The following is a 25716-nucleotide window of genomic DNA, read 5'->3' on the forward strand; positions in this document are numbered from 1 at the left end:
GTAAAGCACCAACCGGCAATTTGTGGCTGAAACCTTCAAGCTGAACGACAATCCCTGTGGGTATGGCATCAACCGTAAAACTGTAGACACACACACACACACATGCACACACATGTACGCGCACACACACACACACACACACAAACATGAATAGTTATAGAACCAACCGGCAGTTTGTGGCAGAAGCCCTGAAGTTCAACGACAAGCCCTGTGTCTATACCCTCAACCATAAACCTGCACACAGACACACACCACACACAAACACACATACAAACAAACACAAAAACAATAACACACACAGACACAAGCATGCACAAACAAACACAAAAACAACAACAACAACACACACACACACATCTCAGTCTTCTACAGTCATTATCACTTGCTATCACTCCGTCTTAAGGCTGTTTTTTTATTGTTTTTTCCCTGCATAACTTAGGAGCACCTTTTTGACCATACGTTATGGTAGTACTGCTACCTTTTTTTTTTTCATTTGCCCTTCTTGTTTGTGAGCCAGCAGAACAGACTGTGCAGGAGAGTGGTGACTTCTTCTCTTATGTTAGGCAGTCAGGTTTCATCATTTTATCTTTTGAATGGAATTATTAGCATGATTATTATTACTCTTGTTACTTATAGTCCAGCCGACCGTACATGGCCATATAAGGAATGCCCAACTACACAAACGTCCAACCGTGTTAAACACAAAACTGTCACATAAAAAAAAAAGAAAAAAAGATCACTGACATAAACCAACTGAAGACAGTGCACAGCCTGGATTTCACACACAGAAGTCTGCTGTGAACAAAGAGTTTTCACAGAGTTTCACTGAACTTCAGTTTCTCAAGGAGGCGTCACTGCGCTCAGACAAATCCATATACGCTACACCACATCTGCCAGGCAGATGCCTGACCAGCAGCGTAACCAATGCACTTAATCAGGCCTTGAGTGTAGGCATGTATACTTGTGTACACATCAGAGTGGATTTCTTCCACAGAATTTTGCCAGAGGACAGCATTCTGGTTGCCCTGGGTTCTTTTTCAGTGTAGCCAAACGCACGCTGCACACGGGACCTCAGTTTATTGTCTGATCTGAACGATGGACCGTTCAGTTCAATTCCCCAGTCAAACTTGGGAGAAAAAGCGAGAGAGGGAGGACTCAAACCCAGAACCTCACGGACTCTGTACTGGCAGATGAGTGTCTTAACCATTCAGCCACACCTTCCTCCTCAAAAGAGTAATGCAATACAACGCAACAGAATAGAATAGCATACAACACAATACAATACAAACAGTAATACAATACATTGCATCAACAAGAAACCCAGAAAAAAAACACCACGATCATGTGTTCAAACTTATCTTGGTCATTTCTAAGCAGGTTTGAGGAGAAGACAGACAAATCATTTTTTTTTTTTTTTTTTTTTAATCTTTTCTTTCAATTTTATAATTTTGATCACGACAATTGGACTGCAGACACCCAATAACACATCACCAGCATGTCTTAAGGAAAAAAGAAAAAAAACACCCCAAAAACAAACAACCCCCAACCCCCACCCCACTATTTTTGATTTACCTAGCAATGACATTCAAAAGCATTAAAGTGTTGGGTTTTTTGTTGTTGTTTTTTCTTTGTTTGATTCTCCCTCTTTCCTCCCTCACCCTAGCACTCAGCTACCCATAGTTCTGCAGTGTGGTGCAAGTGTACTCACCGCCTGCACATTGTGGTGCAAGCATACTCACAGCCTGGACATAAGTACAAGTGCCCTCATAACCTGCACAGTGTAGTGCAAGCATACTCACAGTATGCCGTGGGGTGCAAGCATTCCTGCAGCTGCAAAGTGCAGCGCAAACATACTCATAGCCTGCATCAAATCAAATCATGGCGCTTTAGAGCCTCACTGACCACTACAGCCTGCACTGTGTGGTGCAAGCATGCTCATAGCTTTCACAGTGTGGTGCAAGCATACTCATAGCCTTCACAGTGTGGTGCAAGCATACTCATAGCTTTCACTGTGTGGTGCAAGCATACTCATAGCCTTCACTGTGTGGTGCAAGCATACTCATAGCTTTCACTGTGTGGTGCAAGCATACTCATAGCTTTCACAGTGTGGTGCACACATACTCATAGCTTTCACTGTGTGGTGCACACATACTCATAGCTTTCACAGTGTGGTGCACACATACTCATAGCCAGTGAGACTGGCAGCGAAGAGAGTCTCCAACAGCTGCTGCTCCAGAACACTGATGTACAGGTCACACAGCGCCTTGCTGTAAACAAAACATGCAAAAAAATACACACCTTACCTCTCATGTTAGCCAAAGTCATGCACATTTTTTCTTCCCTGAATCATGTGTGGTGTGTGTGTGTGTGTGTGAGTGTTGTGTGCATGCGTGTGTGTGCGACCAGACATGCAGGTGCGAATGCACATGTGTGTGTGTGTGTGCGATGTCTGCTCTGCAGGCATTTCATTGTTGCTTGATGTTTCTGTCTGTGTTTATGTGTGGGCGCATGTGAATAAACAACCTAAGTGTAGACATCTTTACACCAAGTTCATTCTTCATTCATTCATTCATTCACAGCAACATCTGACGTCATGCAGTCATAGGCAAGTGCACACTCACACACACACACACCCACACACAGGCACACACTCACATTCACAAACACACAGACACCCACACACACTCACACAAACATGCTCTCACTCTCAGCCACACAGAGCATATATAAAGGTTATCAGTCTGGAATATAATCCCATCACACAGTATCATTATTTGTCATACACTGTGCGTCTCAAATGACCCACGGTCATGATTTTCACTAGATAACTAAAGGTTTTAATTAAGGTACCTCCACAAAATGCTTTGACATTGCCAATAAAGTATGGCTGAGCGTCTGTACCAAACGCTGTTTTTCTCAACAAAAGAGCAAACAAAAGATAAAACTGCCATTATGCTGTGGGTCCAAGCAGACCCACACTCTCAAAGAAGAACCCATGGGTCCCTGGAGACCCACAATGTACCGCAGGCAAAATATTAGGCAACATGCAGCAACAGTTATATCCTCTTCAAAGCATAAAATAAGAAATAAACATCTCCACCTGTACTATTCGTAAAGTAGTCTTGCACCTTTAGTATTTATCTTTGAGTGAGAAGATATAAATAATTAACACAGAATGCATGTGTCCAAATTATCAACAGCATGTAAAAAGGTGTGGAAGGTGTTAAACACTTATACATAAAAGTTCATGTCATGTGAATGTTATCTGTAACTACAACATTTCATACTGTGTGAATGTTGTGTGAATATTATTTGGACCTACAACAGTTCATATTGTGTGAATGTTGTGTGAATGTTATCTGGACCTACAACAGTTCATATTGTGTGAATGTTATCTGGACCTACAACAGTTCATATTGTGTGAATGCTATCTGGACCTACAACAGTTCATATTGTGTGAATGTTATCTGGACCTACAACAGTTCATATTGTGTGAATGTTATCTGGACCTACAACAGTTCATATTGTGTGAATGTTATCTGGACCTACAACAGTTCATATTGTGTGAATGTTATCAGGACCTACAACAGTTCATATTGTGTGAATGCTATCTGGACCTACAACAGTTCATATTGTGTGAATGCTATCTGGACTTTCTCCTTTATGTACAGAGGACATGCCAGATGAACACTTAAGTACGACTCATTCTAATTCTGTTTGTGCCATCCCCAAAAGCCTGCATGACACAACTTTCTTTTCTGGCCGATGTCATCCACGATATGAACTGAAATAAACCTTATCAAGCTGCGCTCAGCTGAGTAATAACAAAGCCAGCCTGGCAATGACCTAAACAAACCCTGTTAAAAACAGTTATGAGTGGTGTTACTCAAAAGTACTTTAAGATGAAATTAAAACGTTTCGAGTCCTAGACTCTTTGCCAAGCAAACAACTGTGCTGACACAAAGCAGAAGTGACAACCCACCTTTTGACTGAACTGGCCACCACTGGTGTCATGAAGTGTAATAAAATAAACCCTGAAAACAAAAACAAAAAAAGCACACCTTTTACACGCATATACACACACACGTACACATCGCTGTTTGATTATACACGCACACATCTTCAATCAAAGTGATTACCAACAGCAGTGATGAAGCATCAGTCAGCTTCAGTCTCAGCAGACCCTGACTTTGTAAATGTGTTCTGCCACGCCCACCACCACAACACCCATCATGGCCGTAGAGTCATATCAGTGACTCACAATCCATCATAGGGTGCACAGTAATAAAGACTTCTGATCCAGTGTTCACCAGTGATTCGGGTTCCAAGACCCTGTTTCAGAATGGCGTTGTGTCCTTGGGAGTTTTAGGCTCAGTTTCAGTTTCAATTTTTCCATGAGGATTCCCCGCGTTTGGACAAATCCATATTCGCTACACCACATCTGCTAGGTAGATGTCTGACCAGCAGCGTTAACACCAACACGCTTTGTCAGGCCTGGAGTGCATGCATCTATATGTGTGTACCTATCAGAGTGGATTTCTGTCACAGAATTTTTACCAGACAACAACACTCACATTGCCATGGGTTCTTTTTCAGTGCGCCAAGTGCGTGCTGCACATGGGACCTCGGGTTATCGTCTCATCCCAATGACCAGACGCCCAGTTTTATTTTCCAGTCAAACTTGGGAGAAAGGGCGAGACCAGGATTCAAACCCACACCCTCACGGACTCTCTGTATTAGCAGCTGAGCGTCTTAACCATTCTGCCACCTTCCTCCTTGAGAAAGGCACTTTACTCCAATTTTCCTCACTCCAAATAACTTTCAGGAATGAAATTTACCTCTGGCCAGTACAGAAAAAAAAACCACCCAAAAAACCCTCACTGGTTCTCAATTGCTTTCTCGTGGACCTCACAATGAAAACTAATTTGATGACCGTGAAAATGAAAGGATAAAAAAGATCATAAATGATGACATTGTTCTACCAGTTTGTAGTCATAAGAAAAGGATAAAAAAGATCATAAATGATGTCAATGTTCTTCAAGTTTGTAGTCACAGGAAAAGGATAAAAAAAAAACCCATCATAAATGATGACAACGTTCTACAAGTTTGTAGTCAGAGGAAAAGGAAAAAAATTATCATAAATGATGACAATGTTCTACAAGTTTGTAGTCAGAGGAAAAGGAAGAAAAATTATTATAAATGATGACAATGTTCTTCTAGTTTGTAGTCACAGGAAAAGGATAAAAGAACTATCATAAATGATGATGATTTACCACAAATTTGTGGTCACATGAAAAGGATAAAAAAAAGAAAGATCATGAATGATGACACCAGTTTGTAGTCACAGGAAAAGGAAAAAAAAAAATCACAAATGATGACAATGTTCTACTAGTTTGTAGTCACAAGAAAAGAATAAAAAAAAAAAAACTATCACAAATGATGATGATGTACCACTAATTTGTAGTCATCAGAAAAGGAAACAAACAAAGATTTTTAAAGTTGCGATATCATACGGTGACAAACGAATGATAAGACTCAACAATCTTCAAACACAAAAGTGGATCCAATTCGTACCTTTGGGCATCTTGAACTTGGTGTCCTTCTTGTACCACATACGACCAAACTGGTTGTCCAAAACTTGCACTGGATGCTGAAACACTCAGCAGGCTGTAGTTCCCTATCACAACAGACTGTAATTCCTATCACAACAGATCGTAGTTCCCTATCAACAGAGAAGTTCCCTATCACAACAGACTGTAATTCCTATCACAACAGATCGTAGTTCCCTATCAACAGAGAAGTTCCCTATCACAACAGACTGTAATTCCTATCACAACAGATCGTAGTTCCCTATCAACAGAGAAGTTCCCTATCACAGCAGACTGTAATTCCTATCACAACAGATCGTAGTTCCCTATCAACAGAGTAGTTCCCTATCACAACAGACTGTAATTCCTATCACAACAGATCGTAGTTCCCTATCAACAGAGAAGTTCCCTATCACAACAGACTGTAATTCCTATCACAACAGATCGTAGTTCCCTATCAACAGAGAAGTTCCCCATCACAACAGACTGTAATTCCCACTGACACACAATCAAATACACTGGATCATTTTTCATATAACACTGATTTTTTTATCAAGGAAGAAATGTTTATGGTCTTCCGGTACACACGTCTATTACAAAAATGCTTGATGCATTGTGAATGTGGTGTTGGTGTTTGGGGTCTTCTGCTTTTCATACCTAATGTGATGCTTTTGCGTTGTGAATGTTGTGCTGGTGTCTGTGGTCTTTTGCTTTACATACCTAATGTAATGCTTTGATGTGCTGTGAATGTTGTGTTGGTGTGTGTGGTCTTTTGCTTTACATACCTAATGTAATGCTTTGATGCACTGTGAATGTTGTGTTGGTGTGTGTGGTCTTTTCCTTTACATACCTAATGTAATGCTTTGATGCATTGTGAATGTTGTGTTGGTGTTGTCTTTTGGTACACGCACACACACATATCATGAATGCTTGATTTGTTGTGAATGTTGTGTTGGTGTGGTCTTTTTGTACACATACACATATCGCTTGTGATGCTTTGACATGATGTGAATGTTGCGTTGATGTGGTCTTTCGGCACACATACTCATACCTCTTATGATGCTTCAATGTGATGTGATCAGTGTGTCGGTGCTTGTGGTATTTCTATAAATACACCTACCTTTCTATCCATCAGGGCACGCTATTCCATGTAGTGTTTGATTTGATTTGAGTGATCAGATAGATCTCTAACATTATTTGGGTAAAACCTTTATGTTTGTACTCAAAAGTTGTTGTCTTTTTTTATACTTCCTAAATCAAACTAAGTAACTTGTCTTGTTTTGTGAATTACAAAAACGTTTAAACCAAAACAGCATTTTCCAACTACACACACAAACAAGCACACACTTGCGCGCACACATGCACGCATGAAAACACACACAGGCAGACAGACACACACACACACACACACACACGCGTGCATGTGCACACACATACACAGACAGACGGACACACATACACAGACACTGTTGCAACTTACTGCAGCAGCACCATCAACTTTAAGCAAGTCAAAGTTGGAAGCTGTGGAACAAATAAATAAGGAAACATATTTCATTTCATGACAACAAAAATAGCAAATAAGACTAAAACAGAAAAAAAAAAATCACATAGCAATACCTTGCCAGCAGACAGAAAACAAGCAAAACCAAAGTCAGATAAAATGTGCTAAAAACCCCACAAAAAACAACAAAAGATTACATCGTTCATACACACACACATGATCACACACACAACCATACACCACACACACACACACAACCATACACCACACACACACACACGATCACACACACAACCATACACCCCCCCCCACACACACACACACACACACATGATCACACACACAACCATACACCACACACACACACACACATGATCACACACACAACCATACACCACACACACACACACAACCATACACCACACACACACACATGATCACACACACAACCATACACCACACACACACAACCATACACCCCCCCCACACACACACATGATCACACACACAACCATACACCACACACACACACATGATCACACACACAACCATACACCACACACACACACACACATGATCACACACACAACCATACACCACACACACATGATCACACACACAACCATACACCACACGCACACACACACACACATGATCACACACACAACCATACACCACACACACACACACATGATCACACACACAACCATACCCCCCGCACCCCACACACACACATGATCACACACACACACACACACACATGATCACACACACAACCATACACCCCCCCCCCCACACACACACACACATGATCACGCACACAACCATACACCACACACACACACACACACACATGATCACACACACAACCATACACCACACACACACACACATGATCACACACACAACCATACACCACACACACACACACACACATGATCACACACACAACCATACACCACACACACACACACACACATGATCACACACACAACCATACACCACACCCACACACACACACACATGATCACACACACAACCATACACCACACACACAACCATACACCACACACACACACACACATGATCACACACACAACCATACACCACACACACACACACACACATGATCACACACACAACCATACACCACACACACACACACACACACACACACACACAACCATACACCACACACACACACACACACAACCATACACCACACACACACACACACACTCGGACATTCTAATACCCTCCTGCCTGCTGACCAACAACTTACGGATAAATTCGTTCCTTTCAGGAAGAGCTAGTTCTGGTCTTGGTGTCAGATCTGCAATACAACACAGTATCGGTCACTCAGAGACACAGAACACATTTTCACTGACAAACCAAACTCACAACTTGTCAAAGACAACAGTTTGTCAATGCTGATTATAATGTTCACATGCACACGCACTCACTTATACACACACCAAAATGGCAATGTTGTTAAAAACGTCAAGCAAAAACAACAACAAGAACAACAACAATAAAACAAACCAGAAGTGAAATTAAAATGAGTAAAAAAAATATGTCTTCTTTTTCTTTTTTGAACGAAAACAAAGAAAAATGGAACAGGTCAATTACAACTGTGGTGATTGCCATGATAACAATAACGATAAATCACAGTGCTTTAATTCATTACATCCTGTACAAATCAATATCCTCTGAGGTATATATAAAGTATATGCATCGGGCAGTGACAAAAACAAAAGAAAAAAACAAAAAGAAAAAAACAACACAAAAACCCACTTTTTCTCTAACATACAGCCAATGTATGACATATACCTTTCTTTCTTTCCTTTTTTTTTTTTTTTTGCTCACTCGTCATTATGACGAGATGGGTTGTATCTGCACTGTTTGACGCTATGTTTTTGTACTTTGTTTAAGAAAAAGAAAAAAATTGCAAAGGAGAAAAAAAAATGATACTAACATTTTTTTTTTTTTTTGTCTGCCTTTTCCCACAGACACTACATAAGAAACTTGGTTGTATGTGACACAAACTGAACCCCCCCCCCCTCCCCCCCCAATTTAAATCAAGCCATGTCTGGGGGACGCTGTGGCAAAAATCTGTTAGGGTTTGGGCTTCTGATCCAGAGTTCAGCAGTGATCAGGGTTCGATGCCATGTTTTGTCATGGTGCTGTGTCCATGGGAAAGGTGCTTTTTCACTGATATGTCCTCAGTCCACCCAGGTGTGAATGGCTACCCGACCAGTCAGGGAAGGTTACAATGGCAGATGCAGAGGACTGGGGCCTGCTTTGCTACTCTCAGCCCTGGACACATCAGATATTTATTCAGTGCTCCTGATGCCGGAAAAGGGCTGTGGGGCCTTTGACCGTAACCATCACTGTGTGATGCCATGCTATGTCAGGACAACCTCCATCCATGGTAAGTGCCTGGACTAACAACTCCCATCCTCTTAAAGGTGAAACGTAAGCATGGGAAAGCTCTGTACTGCAGAAAGATATGTATAATTACTACAGAACATTTTAATTTACTTTTGGAAATGAAAGATATTTCAATTTTGTGGACATATGATGTTTCAGAGACTATAATTATTGTCAAATAACGCTTGGGACTATTACCTCTTAAAGGAGCTACTTTTGAATCATTTTTCAACAATAATCAGGATAAACTTTACAGCTTATGTGGAGTCATGGAAGATGAAGAACATGTAATTTGTGTATGTCCTTTCTGTGTGGCCATATCAGGTGTGATGTGTAGTGCCTGGTCTTCTCCTGTGTTTGTGACTCTGCAGGAGGTCTGCCCGCTGGCCTCAGCCAGCACGTTCCAACTTCAGAGAACAGAGAACTGCTGTGGTGCTGCAGTGGATCCCATCGCACTGTGGCATAGGGGGCAATAAGAGGCGGACCGCCTATCCAAGGCAGGCAGCAAATTAGAGCAGGCAGCCCACCCAGTGTCCTACAACGAGGCAAAAACGATACTGAGAGACAGCTTCAGGAAAGCATGGCACCAACGTCTGGACATCGGGACGGAAGACGAAAAGGACGGCATCCATTAGCTGGACAGAGCAGCACAGGTCACAATCTTCAGACTGCGAACGGGACACTGTCAGCTCCTCTCCCATCTCTACTGTCTGAAGATATCGTATACTGACCAGTGCCCTTTTGGCACAGGCCCACAGACCCCCTCCCATATCCTGCAGTCCTGCCCCACCTTCGACGCTCTGAGACGCCAGGCATGGCCCAGCCCGGTGGCGCTCCAACAGAAACTGTGGGGACCGGTGGGGTCCCTGCAATGGACTGCGGACTTCACTGTCCTGACCGGACTGAAAATCTAGCATGGCCAGGGAATGCAGAAGAAGGAGGAGTGTATGTCCTCTGTATTCCGAAATCAGAGATAAATACCTGGACTATTGTTGCATACAATCTCTACCACAATTGTAAAATGTGACAACATGCTTAAAAACTAGGAACTTAGCAATTTATATCTTTTATGCAATGAAAATTCGAAACAATTTCGTAGGTAATGTAGGAACAGTAATGCCCTCTGTACTGGCTGTCAGTTGTGAAAATAACTGAAAATCTGTACTTTTTGGAAATTCCACTTTCTTGCATGCATGGCTTGTTCATGTTTTCGTTTTTTCTTTGACAGGCACTCTACATTGTTATTTTTTGTTTCTAGGGGCCGGAGGTCTACGGAATAAAACTTTGCTCTTGTTCTTGTTCTAAAGGTGAAAGGTCCCATTGCTTTTCACAGCATGAGGGCAGTGAACTCATATTCACCGTATCTTGGGCCTGGCACAGGAAGGCACGGCCCAATCCTCTCCTTCTGACCCTTCAACCTCCCCACACTGAAGTTATGCACCCATTCAGACCTGTGTGAAGTGAGAACATGGCAGAGAGCTGCCTTTCCCCAGGCCACAACAACTCTGACCACCGGTCAACAGTGGGTCACTGTTTCTGCCACACTTCCCCCTTTGGCGTCGATCCTCCTGAAAGGAAAATGCTGGGTTTTCCCCAGATGTCTCTCACCACACTCCCACTTACTCTGCCACCGCCTCTCCCATTCTTCTGGGATATCTGCACAAACAAGCAGTCAGTCGATGATTAGTATATATGTGTAAGTACATATGTATAGATTTGTGTCTGTGTGTCTGTGTGTGATTGTGTGCATGAATACTTGTGGGTGTGTTGGTTAAATAGGTATGTATGGTTGTGTGTGTGTGTGTGTGTGTGTGTGTGTGTGTGTGTGTGTGTATGTGTGTGTGAGCATGAATACTTGTAGGTTTGTTGGTTAAGGAGGCATGCGTGTGTGTGTGTGTGTGTGTGTGTGTGTGTGTGTGTGTGTGTGTGTGTGTGCACAGAGATAAGGAGTCAACAAGCTAAAAGGTGGACAGGGGAACTGATGGGTGGGTGAACAATGGTTAAAGTGTAAGACTGCACATGGGGGAACAAGTGTATATACACATATCAGGTTAACGTGCAGTGCCTGCTTACATGCATGCAAGGAAGGTGAAAGAATAAAAAAAAAAGACAAAAAGACAGTAGCAATGGCACTGCCTGCATGCAAGCCAGCCTGACTGCTGGCCGTAGGGAGGCAGGCACTGACCGGTGATGGTGTAGTGGGTGCCGAACCAGGGCTCCACCTTGTCGCACACGCCTGCCCCCTCAAACACCTTGGTCCACAGCGTGATGCTGGCTCGTCCTGGGATCAGCTGGTTCAGACACTCCCGGATCAACTGGAAACACACACACCCACTTCATCATCTATAACACTCCCAGATCAACTGGAAACACGCACACCCACACTTCATCATCTATAACACTCAAGGATCAACTGGAAACACACACACCCGCTTCATCATCAGTAACACTCATGTATCAACTAAAAACACACAACACTTTGTCATCTATAACACTTACGGATCAACTGGAAACTCACACACACACACTTAGTCATCAAATACATTCATGGATCAACTGAAAACACACACACACACACACTTCATCATCTATAACAACCATGGATCAACTGGAAAAACACACACCTTGTTACCAATAACACTCATGGGTCAACTGGAAACACACACACTTCATCATCTAAAAGAGAAAAAAAAAAGCCCCAAGTTCTGTGGCCTTTTACGCCCTGCTCTCACGGTGACCTCAGTTATGATCCCCCTCCACTTCCATGCTTGGGGGGAGTCCTGTCCAAGTCTTCAGTGTGGGCAGATTCATGGGGGATGGTGGCTGAAGGGATGTGGTGGTGGTCTTCACTTGGGGGGAGTCCTGTCCAAGTCTTCAGTGTGGGGGATGGTGGTTGAAGGGATGTGGTGGTGGTCTTCACTTGGGGGGAGTCCTGTCAGTCTTCAGTGTGGGGGATGATAGTTGAAGGGATGTGGTGGTGGTCTTCACTTGGGGGGAGTCCTGTCAGTCGTCAGTGTGGGGGATGGTGGTTGATGTGGTGGTGGTCTTCACTTGGGAGGAGTCCTGTAAAAAGTCTTCAGCGTGGGCAGATTCATGGGGGATGGTGGTTGATGTGGTGGTGGTCTTCACTTGGGGGGAGTCCTGTAAAAAGTCTTCAGCGTGGGCAGATTCATGGGGGATGGTGGTTGAAGGGATGTGGTGAAGGTCTTCACTCTGGGGGGGATCTGGGGGGGTGTTACTGAACACCACTTAAGTGACTCAACAGTAGAGCAGTGTCTCCTCTAGTTGGTGTCTTCCTGGCAACCTAGCATCAATGGTTCTCTGTGGACTGCTGACGCTAAGATTGCGACAGATGAACCCAGGTGTGGTCGTGTATGGGGGAGAGGGAGGGGGGTGGGGGTGTGTGTGGGGGGGGGGGCCTGCGAATGAGAAGCATAAGCTGTCACTGAGATGGTACATGTGATGGGGCAGCAAAACAAAAAACAAAACAAAACAAAAAACAAGAAAAAACAAGAAAAAAGCTGACAGCACCATGCACGTATGCATGTGGGAGGTGGTGCCTGGTGGAGGGAAGCAAGGGGAGTGAGTGAGGGGTGTAGTCTAGTGAAGGGGGTGGAGAAGGTTTCAGTTTCAGTTTCACTTTCTCAAGGAGGCGTCACTGCCTTCGGACAAATCCATACACGCTACACCACATCTGTTGAGCAGATGCCTGACCAGCAGCATAACCCAACGCGCTTAGTCAGGCCTTGAGTGCATGCTTACATATTTGTGTACCTATGAAAGTGGATTTCATTTTACGTAATTTCGCCAGAGGACAACACTCTCGTTGCCATGGGTTCTTTTTCAGTGCGCCAAGTGCGTGCTGCACACGGGACCTCGGTTTATCGTCTCATCCGAAAGAATAGATGCTCAGTTTGATTTTCCAGTCAAACTTAGGAGAAAGGGCGAGAGCGGGATTCGAACCCACACCCTCACGGACTCTCTGTATTGGCAGCTGAGCGTCTTAACCATTCTGCCACCTTCATCCGGTTGAGAAGGAAAGGAGGGAAATGGAGGAAGTCGTGTCTGCATTGACTTGATTTCAGTCGTGAATATGATTCTACAGAAAGGTGGTTTCCTTCTTTTTATCAGCACACAGGACCTCAACACTGACATGAGGGGGGACTGAGAGGTGAGAGGAGACAGACACTGAGAGAGATGGGGAGAGAGACAGAGACTTGGGAAGAGAGAGAGAGAGGGGGGGGGGTGGGGGTAGAGAGACAGACACAGAGAGAGATGGGGAGAGAGACAGAGACTTGGGAAGAGAGAGAGAGAGAGAGGGGGGGCATGCAGGGGTAGAGAGACAGACACAGAGAGAGATGGAGAGAGAGACAGATACTTGGGAAGAGAGAGAGAGAGAGGGGGGGGTGCAGGGGTAGAGAGACAGACACAGAGAGAGATGGGGAGAGAGACAGATACTTGGGAAGAGAGAGAGAGAGAGAGAGGGGGGGTGCGGGGGTAGAGAGACAGACACAGAGAGAGATGGGGAGAGAGACAGAGACTTGGGAAGAGAGAGAGAGAGAGGGGGGGGGTGCAGGGGTAGAGAGACAGACACAGAGAGAGATGGGGAGAGAGACAGAGACTTGGGAAGAGAGAGAGAGAGAGAGAGAGAGAGAGAGAGAGGAGTGTGCGGGGGGTAGAGAGACAGAGACAGAGAGAGATCGCAGTCAAAGCACAGGAGGGGAGGGAGGGTGGTGAGGGGACCGGATAGCGATAGCACTGCAGTGATTTTGACGCTCTGCCAGTGAGAGTGGAAGGGTGAGGCGGAGCAATGTTGGGGAGGGAGGAGGGAGGGCACAGCCATTCAGTACGTTGCTCTCTTGGACCGACTACAGACATGTCTCACTGGCCATCGATTAGCGATTAACAGTCAGGTAGGTAACAGGTACAGGTCAGTGTTTTACCTGGGCACCGTAGGTCAGCAAGGAGCGAACAGTCAGGTAGGTAACAGGTACAGGTCAGTGTTTTACCTGGGCATCGTAGGTCAGCAAGGAGCGAACAGTCAGGTAGCTTACAGGTACAGGTCAGTGTTTTACCTGGGCATCGTAGGTCAGCAAGGAGCGAACAGTCAGGTAGGTAACAGGTACAGGTCAGTGTTTTACCTGGGCATCGTAGGTCAGCAAGGAGCGAACAGTCAGGTAGGTAACAGGTACAGGTCAGTGTTTTACCTGGGCATCGTAGGTCAGCAAGGAGCGAACAGTCAGGTAGGTAACAGGTACAGGTCAGTGTTTTACCTGGGCATCGTAGGTCAGCAAGGAGCGAACAGTCAGGTAGGTTACAGGTACAGGTCAGTGTTTTACCTGGGCATTGTAGGTCAGCATGAGGGAGTGACCAGTCAGGTAGGTTACAGGTACAGGTCAGTGTTTTACCTAGGCATCGTAGGTCAGCAAGGAGCGAACAGTCAGGTAGGTTACAGGTACAGGTCAGTGTTTTACCTGGGCACTGTAGGTCAGCATGGAGCAATCAGTCAGGTAGGTTACAGGTACAGGTCAGTGTTTTACCTGGGCACCGTAGGTCAGCAAGGAGCGAACAGTCAGGCAGGTAACAGGTACAGGTCAGTGGGCATCATAGGTCAGCATGGAGCGAACAGTCAGGTAGGTTACAGGTACAGGTCAGTGTTTTACCTGGGCACTGTAGGTCAGCAAGGAGCGAACCGTCAGGTAGGTTACAGGTACAGGTCAGTGTTTTACCTGGGCACCGTAGGTCAGCAAGGAGCAATCAGTCAGGTAGGTTACAGGTACAGGTCAGTGTTTTACCTGGGCACCGTAGGTCAGCAAGGAGCGAACAGTCAGGTAGGTTACAGGTACAGGTCAGTGTTTTACCTGGGCACCGTAGGTCAGCAAGGAGCGAACAGTCAGGTAGGTTACAGGTACAGGTCAGTGTTTTACCTGGGCACCGTAGGTCAGCAAGGAGCGAACAGTCAGGTAGGTTACAGGTACAGGTCAGTGTTTTACCTGGGCACTGTAGGTCAGCAAGGAGCGAACAGTCAGGTAGGTTACAGGTACAGGTCAGTGTTTTACCTGGGCATCATAGGTCAGCATGAGGGAGTGACCAGTCAGGTAGGTTACAGGTACAGGTCAGTGTTTTACCTGGGCATCGTAGGTCAGCATGAGGGAGTGACCAGTCAGGTAGGTTACAGGTACAGGTCAGTGTTTTACCTGGGCATCGTAGGTCAGCATGAGGGAGTGACCAGTCAGGTAGGCAACAGGTACAGGTCAGTGTTTTACCTGGGCATCGTAGGTCAGCATGGAGCAATCAGTCAGGTAGCTTACAGGTACAGGTCAGTGTTTTACCTGGGCACCGTAGGTCAGCAAGGAGCGAACAGTCAGGTAGGTAACAGGTACAGGTCAGTGTTTTACCTGGGCATCATAGGTCAGCAAGGAGCAAAAAGTCAGGCAGGTAACAGGTACAGGTCAGTGTTTTACCTGGGCATCATAGGTCAGCATATATGTCAGGTCAGGTCTCTACCTGCCACAGGTACCATGTAACCCTGTGCTACCTGTCACATGCGGGCAGATGGAGCTCGACAGCCCGGGAAGGCAGTCCATCTAAGACAAGGAAAAGTCTGAAGTAAAACCCATGAAGTGCTAAGGAATGCAGGACAGTCTCGACATGCATTGACCCTGGGTCCATGGCCATGTCCCGACTTTCAGTAGCCGCGCCCCCGTGCCTCCGAGGAAGGTTTTTGAGCCAGAGGCTAGGACAAGGACAGTCTGATATAAAACCTACGACCTGAGGACCTCACTGTCACCGTCCCAGCTTGCTAGGCTATGGCAGATGAACCACGGGTGTAAAGGGTGGGGCCAGTACTGCGCACACTGCACTCCACCTAAAAATTCCATTGCGCAGGCTTGAAGGACACGTCCACGTCCGCGCCACCAACTATTCCAAGCCCTGTAGCGATGGGAAAGGGGCGAAAACGGCAGGTGGAAGATGTCACTGGAAGCCGCAGTTCCAATCCTGCATGCAGGCGGTTCAGGATATTGGTCGCCTGATTGTTGACCCGGAGGTGACAGCATCACTCAGCAGCACCCTGAACGACCAAGCAGCCTTTTCTAGGGACAGCACTGCTTGCTCCACACGGAGAGGGGCCTAGAAAAGGTGGTCCAAACAAATGCTCATCTCCATACCCCCCAGTTGGCTAGCCGCGGTCAACGGGCATCTCCAAACGCGGTCGAACAACAATAGAGAAGAAAAGGCCGGCACCTGCCTCACAATTAGGTGCAAAAGGACTAAAGGTAGCATGCTGGAACATCCGAACCATGCGTGACTCTGCAAACAGCAACCACCCAGAAAGGCGTTCCGCTCTAGTCGCACACGAACTTCAGAGACTGAACATTGACATTGCTGCCGTCAGCGAAGTCCGCTTTGCAGGGAAAGGCAGCCTCCAGGAACACGGCGCTGGGTACACCCTCTACTGGTCAGGCAAGCCAGAGACCGAGAGACGCCTCTATGGCGTAGGCTTTATGGTCAGGAGCACCATTGCCTCCAAGCTTGAAAACCTGCCAACAGGACACTCAGACCGAATTATGTCCATGCGCCTCCCACTACGGAACAAACAGCATGCCACTCTGTTCAGCGTGTACGCTCCAACCCTCCAAGCGGACCCCACAGAAAAGGTCAAGTTTTACACTGATCTGCGCAACCTCGTTCAGAACACCCCTGCTGACGACAAGGTCATCATCCTTGGCGACTTCAATGCCAGAGTTGGCCAAGATTCAGAAGCCTGGAAAGGAGTCCTTGGCAAGCATGGCGTTGGTAATTGCAACGACAATGGGCGCCTTCTTCTCGAGTTCTGTGCAGAGCAGCAGTTTACCATCACCAACACCATTTTCCAGCAGAAGGACAGCCTGAAGACAACGTGGAATCATCCTCGGTCCAAACATTGGCACCTCATTGATTACATCCTGATGCGCCAGAGAGACGTACGAGACGTCCTACACACCCGAGTGATGCCCAGCGTGGAGTGTCATACTGACCACCGCCTCGTCCGCAGCAAGCTCAGGCTCCACTTCAAGCCCAAACCAAAGAAAGGAGGAGCTCCTAGGAAGAAATTCCAGGTCGGCAACTTTCAGTCAGCTGAAGTGAAAGCTGAATTCCAGGCGAAGCTTCAGGACAAACTTGAAGACCCCAGTTGCCCCACAGACCCCTCTCCAGAAGCACTATGGGCACAGCTGAAATCAGCCATCCTGCAGTCCTCTGAAGAAGTCCTAGGGTTCTCGTCGAAAAAGAACAAGGACTGGTTTGACGAAAACAACCAGGAGATCCAAGAATTGCTGGCGAAGAAGAGATCAGCCCACCAGGCTCACCTTGCACAACCGTCTTGTCCGGTGAAGAAAGCAACCTTCCGGCTCATATGCAGCAACCTCCAGCGCAAGCTTCGTGAGATTCAAAATGGGTGGTGGACCAACCTGGCAGAGAGGGCTCAGCTTTGTGCAGACACTGGTGACTACCGGGGCTTATACGAAGCCTTGAAGGCGGTGTACGGTCCCTCATACCAGGTCCAGAGTCCTCTGCGCAGCGCAGACGGCCAGGCGCTCTTCACAGACAAGACGTCGATCCTGAACAGGTGGTCGGAACATTTCCAGGCCCTCTTCAGCGCCAACCGCACGGTTCAAGACTCGGCAATTCTCCGCATCCCACAACAGCCAGTGAAATTACAACTGGACGAGCTACCAACCCTAGAAGAGACTGTCAAGGCCATTGAACAGCTGAAATGTGGCAAGGCAGCAGGGGTTGACGGAATTCCGCCGGAGGCGTGGAAGAATGGAGGCCCAGCACTACACTCCAAACTCCACAACCTCTTTGTCTGCTGCTGGGAGCAAGGCAAACTACCACAGGACCTCCGTGACGCAGTCATCATCACCCTATATAAAAACAAGGGAGAAAAGTCGGACTGCTCCAACTACAGGGGGATAACTCTGCTCTCCATCGCAGGCAAGATCCTCGCCAGAGTCCTCCTAAATCGGCTGGTGCCTACTATCGCCGAAGAACATCTCCCAGAGAGTCAGTGTGGCTTTAGAGCCAACAGAGGCACCACTGACATGGTCTTCATTCTCAGACAGCTACAAGAAAAATGTCGGGAACAGAACAAAGGACTGTATGCGACATTCGTCGATCTCACGAAAGCTTTCGACACCGTGAGCAGAAAAGGTCTGTGGGAGATCATGAAACGTCTAGGATGCCCCCCAAAATTCCTCAGCATGGTCATCCAACTACATGAGGAACAGCGTGGACAGGTCAGACACAGCAACGACCTTTCGGAGCCCTTCCCAATTGGAAATGGAGTGAAACAAGGTTGTGTCCTCGCGCCGACCCTCTTCACGATCTTCTTCAGCATGATGCTCCAACAGGCCACTGAAGATCTTGGCGACGACGACGGTATCTTCATCAGATACCGCACTGATGGCAGCCTATTCAACCTGAGGCGGCTACAGGCCCACACCAAGACACTGGAGCAACTCATCAGAGAGCTTCTGTTTGCCGACGATGCTGCCCTCGTCGCCCATACAGAAGCGGCCCTGCAGCGTATAACGTCCTGCTTCGCAGAGGCTGCGCAGCTCTTCGGCCTAGAAGTCAGTCTGAAAAAGACGGAAGTTCTCCACCAGCCTGCCCCACAGGAAGAATTCCACGCTCCTCACATCAACATCGGTGAGACAGAGCTGAAGTCGGTCCACCAGTTCAGCTACCTAGGCTGCACCATCTCGTCTGACGCCAAGATCGACAAGGAGATCGACAACAGACTTGCAAAGGCAAACAGCGCATTCGGCAGGCTGTACAAGAGAGTGTGGAACAACAAACACCTGAAGAAAGACACAAAGATCAGCGTGTACAGAGCTGTTGTACTGCCCACCCTGTTGTATGGCTCCGAAACCTGGGTCACCTACCGGCACCACATACGACTCCTTGATCGCTTCCACCAGCGCTGCCTTCGCACCATCCTCAGCATCCACTGGAGTGACTACATCACAAATGTCGAGGTCCTGGAGCAGGCAAAGACTATCAGCATCGAGGCAGTGCTGCTAAAGACCCAGCTACGTTGGGCAGGGCACGTGTCCAGGATGGAGGACCACCGCCTGCCCAAGATCGCGCTGTATGGCGAACTGTCCACTGGCCACCGTGACAGAGGAGCACCCAAGAAGAGATACAAAGACTCCTTGAAGAAAGCTCTCGGTGCCTGTCACATTGACCATCGCCAGTGGTCCGCAGTAGCCGCTGATCGAGAGACCTGGCGACGCACCATCCACCAAGCTGTCTCCTCCTTCGAAAACAACCGCAGGGCCAGCCTTGAGGACAAACGCAGAAGGAGGAAGAACCACGACGCTGCAGCCGTGAACCCAGACCAGACTTTCCCTTGCAACCGCTGCGGCCGACTCTGCTTTTCCCGCATTGGCCTTGTCAGCCATGAGCGTGCCTGCATCAGACGTGGACAACGCCCTTCCTAGATCTTCGTTAGCGAAGCCAGGCCATGAAATAGGTCAGCATGGAGCAATCAGTCAGGTAGGTTACAGGTACAGGTCAGTGTTTTACCTGGGCATCATAGGTCAGCATGGAGCAATCAGCCAGGTAGGTTACAGGTACAGGTCAGTGTTTTACCTGGGCATCATAGGTCAGCATGGAGCAATCAGTCAGGTATGTTACAGGTACAGGTCAGTGTTTTACCTGGGCACCGTAGGTCAGCATGGAGCAATCAGTCAGGTAGGTTACAGGTACAGGTCAGTGTTTTACCTGGGCATCGTAGGTCAGCATGGAGCAATCAGTCAGGTAGGTTACAGGTACAGGTCAGTGTTTTACCTGGGCATCGTAGGTCAGCAAGGAGCAATCAGTCAGGTAGCTGACAGGTACAGGTCAGTGTTTTACCTGGGCATCATAGGTCAGCATGGAGCAATCAGTCAGGTAGGTTACAGGTACAGGTCAGTGTTTTACCTGGGCACCGTAGGTCAGCAAGGAGCGAACAGTCAGGTAGGTAACAGGTACAGGTCAGTGTTTTACCTGGGCACCGTAGGTCAGCAAGGAGCGAACAGTCAGGTAGGTAACAGGTACAGGTCAGTGTTTTACCTGGGCATCGTAGGTCAGCATGGAGCAATCAGTCAGGTAGGTAACAGGTACAGGTCAGTGTTTTACCTGGGCATCATAGGTCAGCAAGGAGCAAACAGTCAGGCAGGTAACAGGTACAGGTCAGTGTTTTACCTGGGCATCGTAGGTCAGCATGGAGCAATCAGTCAGGTAGGTTACAGGTACAGGTCAGTGTTTTACCTGGGCACCGTAGGTCAACAAGGAGCAGTCAGGTAGGTTACAGGTACAGGTCAGTGTTTTACCTGGGCACCGTAGGTCAGCATGGAGCAATCAGTCAGGTAGGTAACAGGTACAGGTCAGTGTTTTACCTGGGCATCATAGGTCAGCATGGAGCAATCAGTCAGGTAGGTTACAGGTACAGGTCAGTGTTTTACCTGGGCATCATAGGTCAGCATGGAGCAATCAGTCAGGTAGGTTACAGGTACAGGTCAGTGTTTTACCTGGGCATCATAGGTCAGCATGGAGCAATCAGTCAGGTAGCTGACAGGTACAGGTCAGTGTTTTACCTGGGCATCGTAGGTCAGCAAGGAGCAATCAGTCAGGTAGGTAACAGGTACAGGTCAGTGTTTTACCTGGGCATCGTAGGTCAGCAAGGAGCAATCAGTCAGGTAGCTGACAGGTACAGGTCAGTGTTTTACCTGGGCACCGTAGGTCAGCAAGGAGCAATCAGTCAGGCAGGTTACAGGTACAGGTCAGTGTTTTACCTGGGCATCATAGGTCAGCATGGAGCAATCAGTCAGGTAGGTTACAGGTACAGGTCAGTGTTTTACCTGGGCACCGTAGGTCAGCAAGGAGCAATCAGTCAGGTAGGTTACAGGTACAGGTCAGTGTTTTACCTGGGCATCATAGGTCAGCATGGAGCAATCAGTCAGGTAGGTTACAGGTACAGGTCAGTGTTTTACCTGGGCACTGTAGGTCAGCATGAGGGAGGGACCAGTCAGGTAGGTTACAGGTACAGCAGTGGGTCAGTCTTCTTCTTTTTCTTCATTCATGGGCTGCATCTCCCACATTCACTCGTATGTTCACGAGTGGGCTTTCATGTGTATGACCGTTTTTACCCCGCCATGCAGGCAGCCATACTCCGTTTTCGGGGGTGTGCATGTTGGGTATGTTCTTGTTTCCATAACCCACCGAACGCTGACATGGATTACAGGATCTTTAAACATGCATATCTGATCTTGTGTGTGCGTATGCACACGAAGGGGGGTTCAGGCACTAGTAGGTCTGCACATATGGAAAAATCTCCATCCATTACCCACCAGGCGCTGTTACCGATGTTCAAACCCTGGACCTTCAAACTGAAAGTCCAACGCTTTAACCACTGGGCTATAGCGCCCGTCAGTGGGCGAGTATTTTACCTGGGCATCATAGGTCAGCATGAGGGAGCGACCAGTCAGGTAGTGCTCCAGGGGGAACAGCTGCATGTTCTCTGCTATCTGCTCCACGTTCTCTATGGGGTCACACTGCACACACACACACACACACCAGCCCTCACACACACACACACACACACACACACACACACCATCCCTCTCTCTCACACACACACACACATACACTCACACACACACACACACACACAATCCCAACACAGATGCCCACGTCATATATACAATGCACACATACAAGCCCACATGTGGATATGTACATTTTAAAACGTTCACATGTTTGCACGTATGCACACACATACAACATCTAACATCACTCTGAATAAACAGAAATTGTATAAAAGAACAAACAAACATGTGCAAGCATAAACACACACACACACACTCACACACACACACACATAGACACATTTGCAATGGTTCAGTTCTAATACATGTACTCTTCACTCATTCAACAAGGCAGTGGATTCATATCCACTGTGTCTGAAGCTGGGCATAGGAAGGCAGTGAATTCATATCCACTGTCTGAAGCTGGGCATAGGAAGGCAGTGAATTCATATCCACTCTGTCTGAAGCTGGGCATAGGAAGGCAGTGAATTCATATCCACTGTGTCTGAAGCTGGGCACAGGAAGGCAGTGAATTCATATCCACTGTGTCTGAAGCTGGGCATAGGAAGGCAGTGAATTCATATCCACTGTGTCTGAAGCTGGGCATAGGAAGGCAGTGGATTCATATCCACTGTGTCTGAAGCTGGGCATAGGATGGCAGTGGATTCATATCCACTGTGTCTGAAGTTGGGCACAGGAAGGCAGTGGATTCATATCCACTGTCTGAAGCTGGGCATAGGAAGGCAGTGGATTCATATCCACTGTGTCTGAAGCGGGGCATAGGAAGGCAGTGCATTCATATCCACTGTGTCAGAAGCGGGGCATAGGAAGGCAGTGGATTCATATCCACTGTGTGTGAAGCTGGGCATAGGAAGGCAGCGGATTCATATCCACTGTGTCTGAAGCTGGGCATAGGAAGGCAGCGGATTCATATCCACTGTGTCTGAAGCTGGGCATAGGAAGGCAGTGCATTCATATCCACTGTGTCTGAAGCTGGGCATAGGAAGGCAGCGGATTCATATCCACTGTGTCTGAAGCTGGGCATAGGAAGGCAGCGGATTCATATCCACTGTGTCTGAAGCTGTGCATAGGAAGGCAGGGCCCAGTCCTCTCCTTCTGCCATTTTAAACCTGCCCTAACCAAAGTCAGGTACCCATTCACACCTGGGTAGAGTGATGGAAAATCAGAGTAAAGTGCCTTTCCCAAGGACACAACACCGTGCCGAAATGGAGCCTGGAACCCTGATCACTGGTGAACACTGGATCTGAAGTCCACTACTGAACCAATTCTGACATGGTGCCTCCTTATTCACTGAAGAAAAAAAAAAAGAAAAAAAACAAGAAAGATATATACATAGACAGACAGGTCGACATGTAGACTAAATAGATAGATCATAGATATATAGATAGACAGGTCGGCAGGAAGACAGACAGAAAGGCTAAATAGATAGATCATAGATGTACAGATAGATAGATTGATAGGCAGGTTAGCAGGAAGACAGACAGAAAGACTAAATAGATAGATCAAAGATATATAGATAGATAGATAGATAGATATAGTTAGATAGATAGATAGACAGATAGATCAGTAAATAAATGAATAAAAAATATTCTAAAAACCTACCTCTTCACGGAAGCGAAACTTGATGTTCTCTATGTCACACAGCTCTTTGTAGAACCAGGCCTGAGGCCCACACTTGCTCAGCATGGCTATGTACTCAAACACTATGGAGACCACCTGCCATGGGGAACAGACAGCAAACACCTGTCACTGGTCACAACTCACCACAACTCACGTCAGCCAAGGGGGAACAGACAGCAAACACCTGTCACTGGTCACAACTCACCACAACACACGTCAGCCAAGGGGGAACAGACAGCAAACACCTGTCACTGGTCACAACTCACGTCAGCCAAGGGGGAACAGACAGCAAACACCTGTCACTGGTCACAACTCACCACAACACACGTCAGCCAAAGGGGAACAGACAGCAAACACCTGTCACTGGTCAAAACTCACCACAACACACATCAGCCAAAAGGGAACAGACAGCAAACACCTGTCACTGGTCACAACTCACCACAACACACGTCAGCCAAGGGGGAACAGACAGCAAACACCTGTCACTGGTCACAACTCACCACAACACATGTCAGCCAAGGGGGAACAGACAGCAAACACCTGTCACTGGTCACAACTCATGTCAGCCAAGGGGGAACAGACAGCAAACACCTGTCACTGGTCACAACTCACGTCAGCCAAGGGGGAACAGACAGCAAACACCTGTCACTGGTCACAACTCACCACAACTCACGTCAGCCAAGGGGGAACAGACAGCAAACACCTGTCACTGGTCACAACTCACCACAACACATGTCAGCCAAGGGGGAACAGACAGCAAACACCTGTCACTGGTCACAACTCATAACTTACGTCAGCCAAGGAGGAACAGACAGCAAACACCTGTCACTGATCACAACTCACAACACACGTCAGCCAAGGGGGAACAGACAGCAAACACTTGTCACTGGTCACAACTCACCACAAAACACGTCAGCCAAGGGGGAACAGACAGCAAACACCTGTCACTGGTCACAACTCACCACAACACACGTCAGCCAAGGGGGAACAGACAGCAAACACCTGTCAGTGGTCAAAAGTCACCACACACGTCAGCCACACATGCCTACCTACCCCCACAATCTGACCTGCCTCCAAACATCCGGAACAAACCAAAATTAGCGGTACCACCATGTCACATGTGTCTAAGAGTTGTGTTGTATGATATTGTACTGTACTGTATTGTATTGAGCATGCATGCATTGTACTGTGTTGTGTTGTGTTGTGCTGTGCTGTGCTGTATTGTATTGTACTGTGTTGTATTGCATTGTACCGTATTGAGTTGTATTGTATTGCATTGAATCAACCTGTGTGAAACATGGGTTGCTCTACCCAGGGAGAACCATGATTTGCTCACTGCCATAGAACAACACATACAGAGACAAATAAAACAAAGCAAAAAAACAACAACAAAACAAACAAACAAAAAAACAAACAAAACTACTGTAAGCTTAACACACAGCTACAGATGACATTCAAAATGATTTGACCTTCACCTCTAGTAGTGTTCTGCACAAAATCCTCTTTGTCACTGCCTAAAGTCTTTTCAGTGTAGTTCTCCCATGTTCCCCTTCATCGCCATGTTGGTTTACCAATACATTCTACAGCCTTTCTAATTCTGCACTTCTGACAGAATGTTGGCGCATGTCTAAGCTACCATTGTGAATGCCTGAAGAAATAATAGTGCCTAATTTTTTTCCCTATGAATAGCAACCTACGTTTCATATTTCTATAATGTGGTGACTTTTTTTGTATGTTATCTCGAACAAATACGGACAAATCAGGACAGTAGGCATGTCTGTTTGATCTCTATGTGTGGTGTTCAACCAACAATTTCATCTTTTTCATTTCGCACATCACTGATCAATAAGAAAAACACAACCATCATTTCATCTGACAACGGACACTGCTTCGCAGTTTTAAACAATTTGTAAGAAATATCTTAACCAACCCCCCCCAAACCATA

The 25716-nt window shown here is 46.8% G+C and overlaps 1 protein-coding gene across 7 annotated transcripts in view; it reads right to left on the reverse strand.

Annotated features, from left to right (window-relative positions):
• LOC143279889 (nardilysin-like) overlaps positions 1 to 25716 on the reverse strand; it is a 72530-nt gene that overhangs the window by 23516 nt on the left and 23298 nt on the right. For 6 of the 7 annotated variants that reach the window (XM_076584188.1, XM_076584184.1, XM_076584185.1 and 3 more), the window contains 10 exons: positions 23754 to 23867; positions 21993 to 22097; positions 11705 to 11834; positions 11143 to 11175; positions 8372 to 8422; positions 7069 to 7109; positions 5575 to 5650; positions 3983 to 4034; positions 2184 to 2267; positions 14 to 80 (listed from right to left, as the gene is read on the reverse strand). In XM_076584188.1, coding sequence (XP_076440303.1) covers positions 14 to 80; positions 2184 to 2267; positions 3983 to 4034; positions 5575 to 5650; positions 7069 to 7109; positions 8372 to 8422; positions 11143 to 11175; positions 11705 to 11834; positions 21993 to 22097; positions 23754 to 23867 — 753 coding nt within the window. Of the gene's footprint in view, positions 1 to 13; positions 81 to 167; positions 235 to 2183; positions 2268 to 3982; positions 4035 to 5574; positions 5651 to 7068; positions 7110 to 8371; positions 8423 to 11142; positions 11176 to 11704; positions 11835 to 21992; positions 22098 to 23753; positions 23868 to 25716 lie in introns of all 7 variants that reach the window. The other variant, XM_076584187.1, reaches the window with a different exon arrangement.

The sequence above is a fragment of the Babylonia areolata genome, chromosome 3 (genome assembly GCF_041734735.1).
Source record: "Babylonia areolata isolate BAREFJ2019XMU chromosome 3, ASM4173473v1, whole genome shotgun sequence".
NCBI classification, from domain to species: domain Eukaryota; kingdom Metazoa; phylum Mollusca; class Gastropoda; order Neogastropoda; family Buccinidae; genus Babylonia; species Babylonia areolata.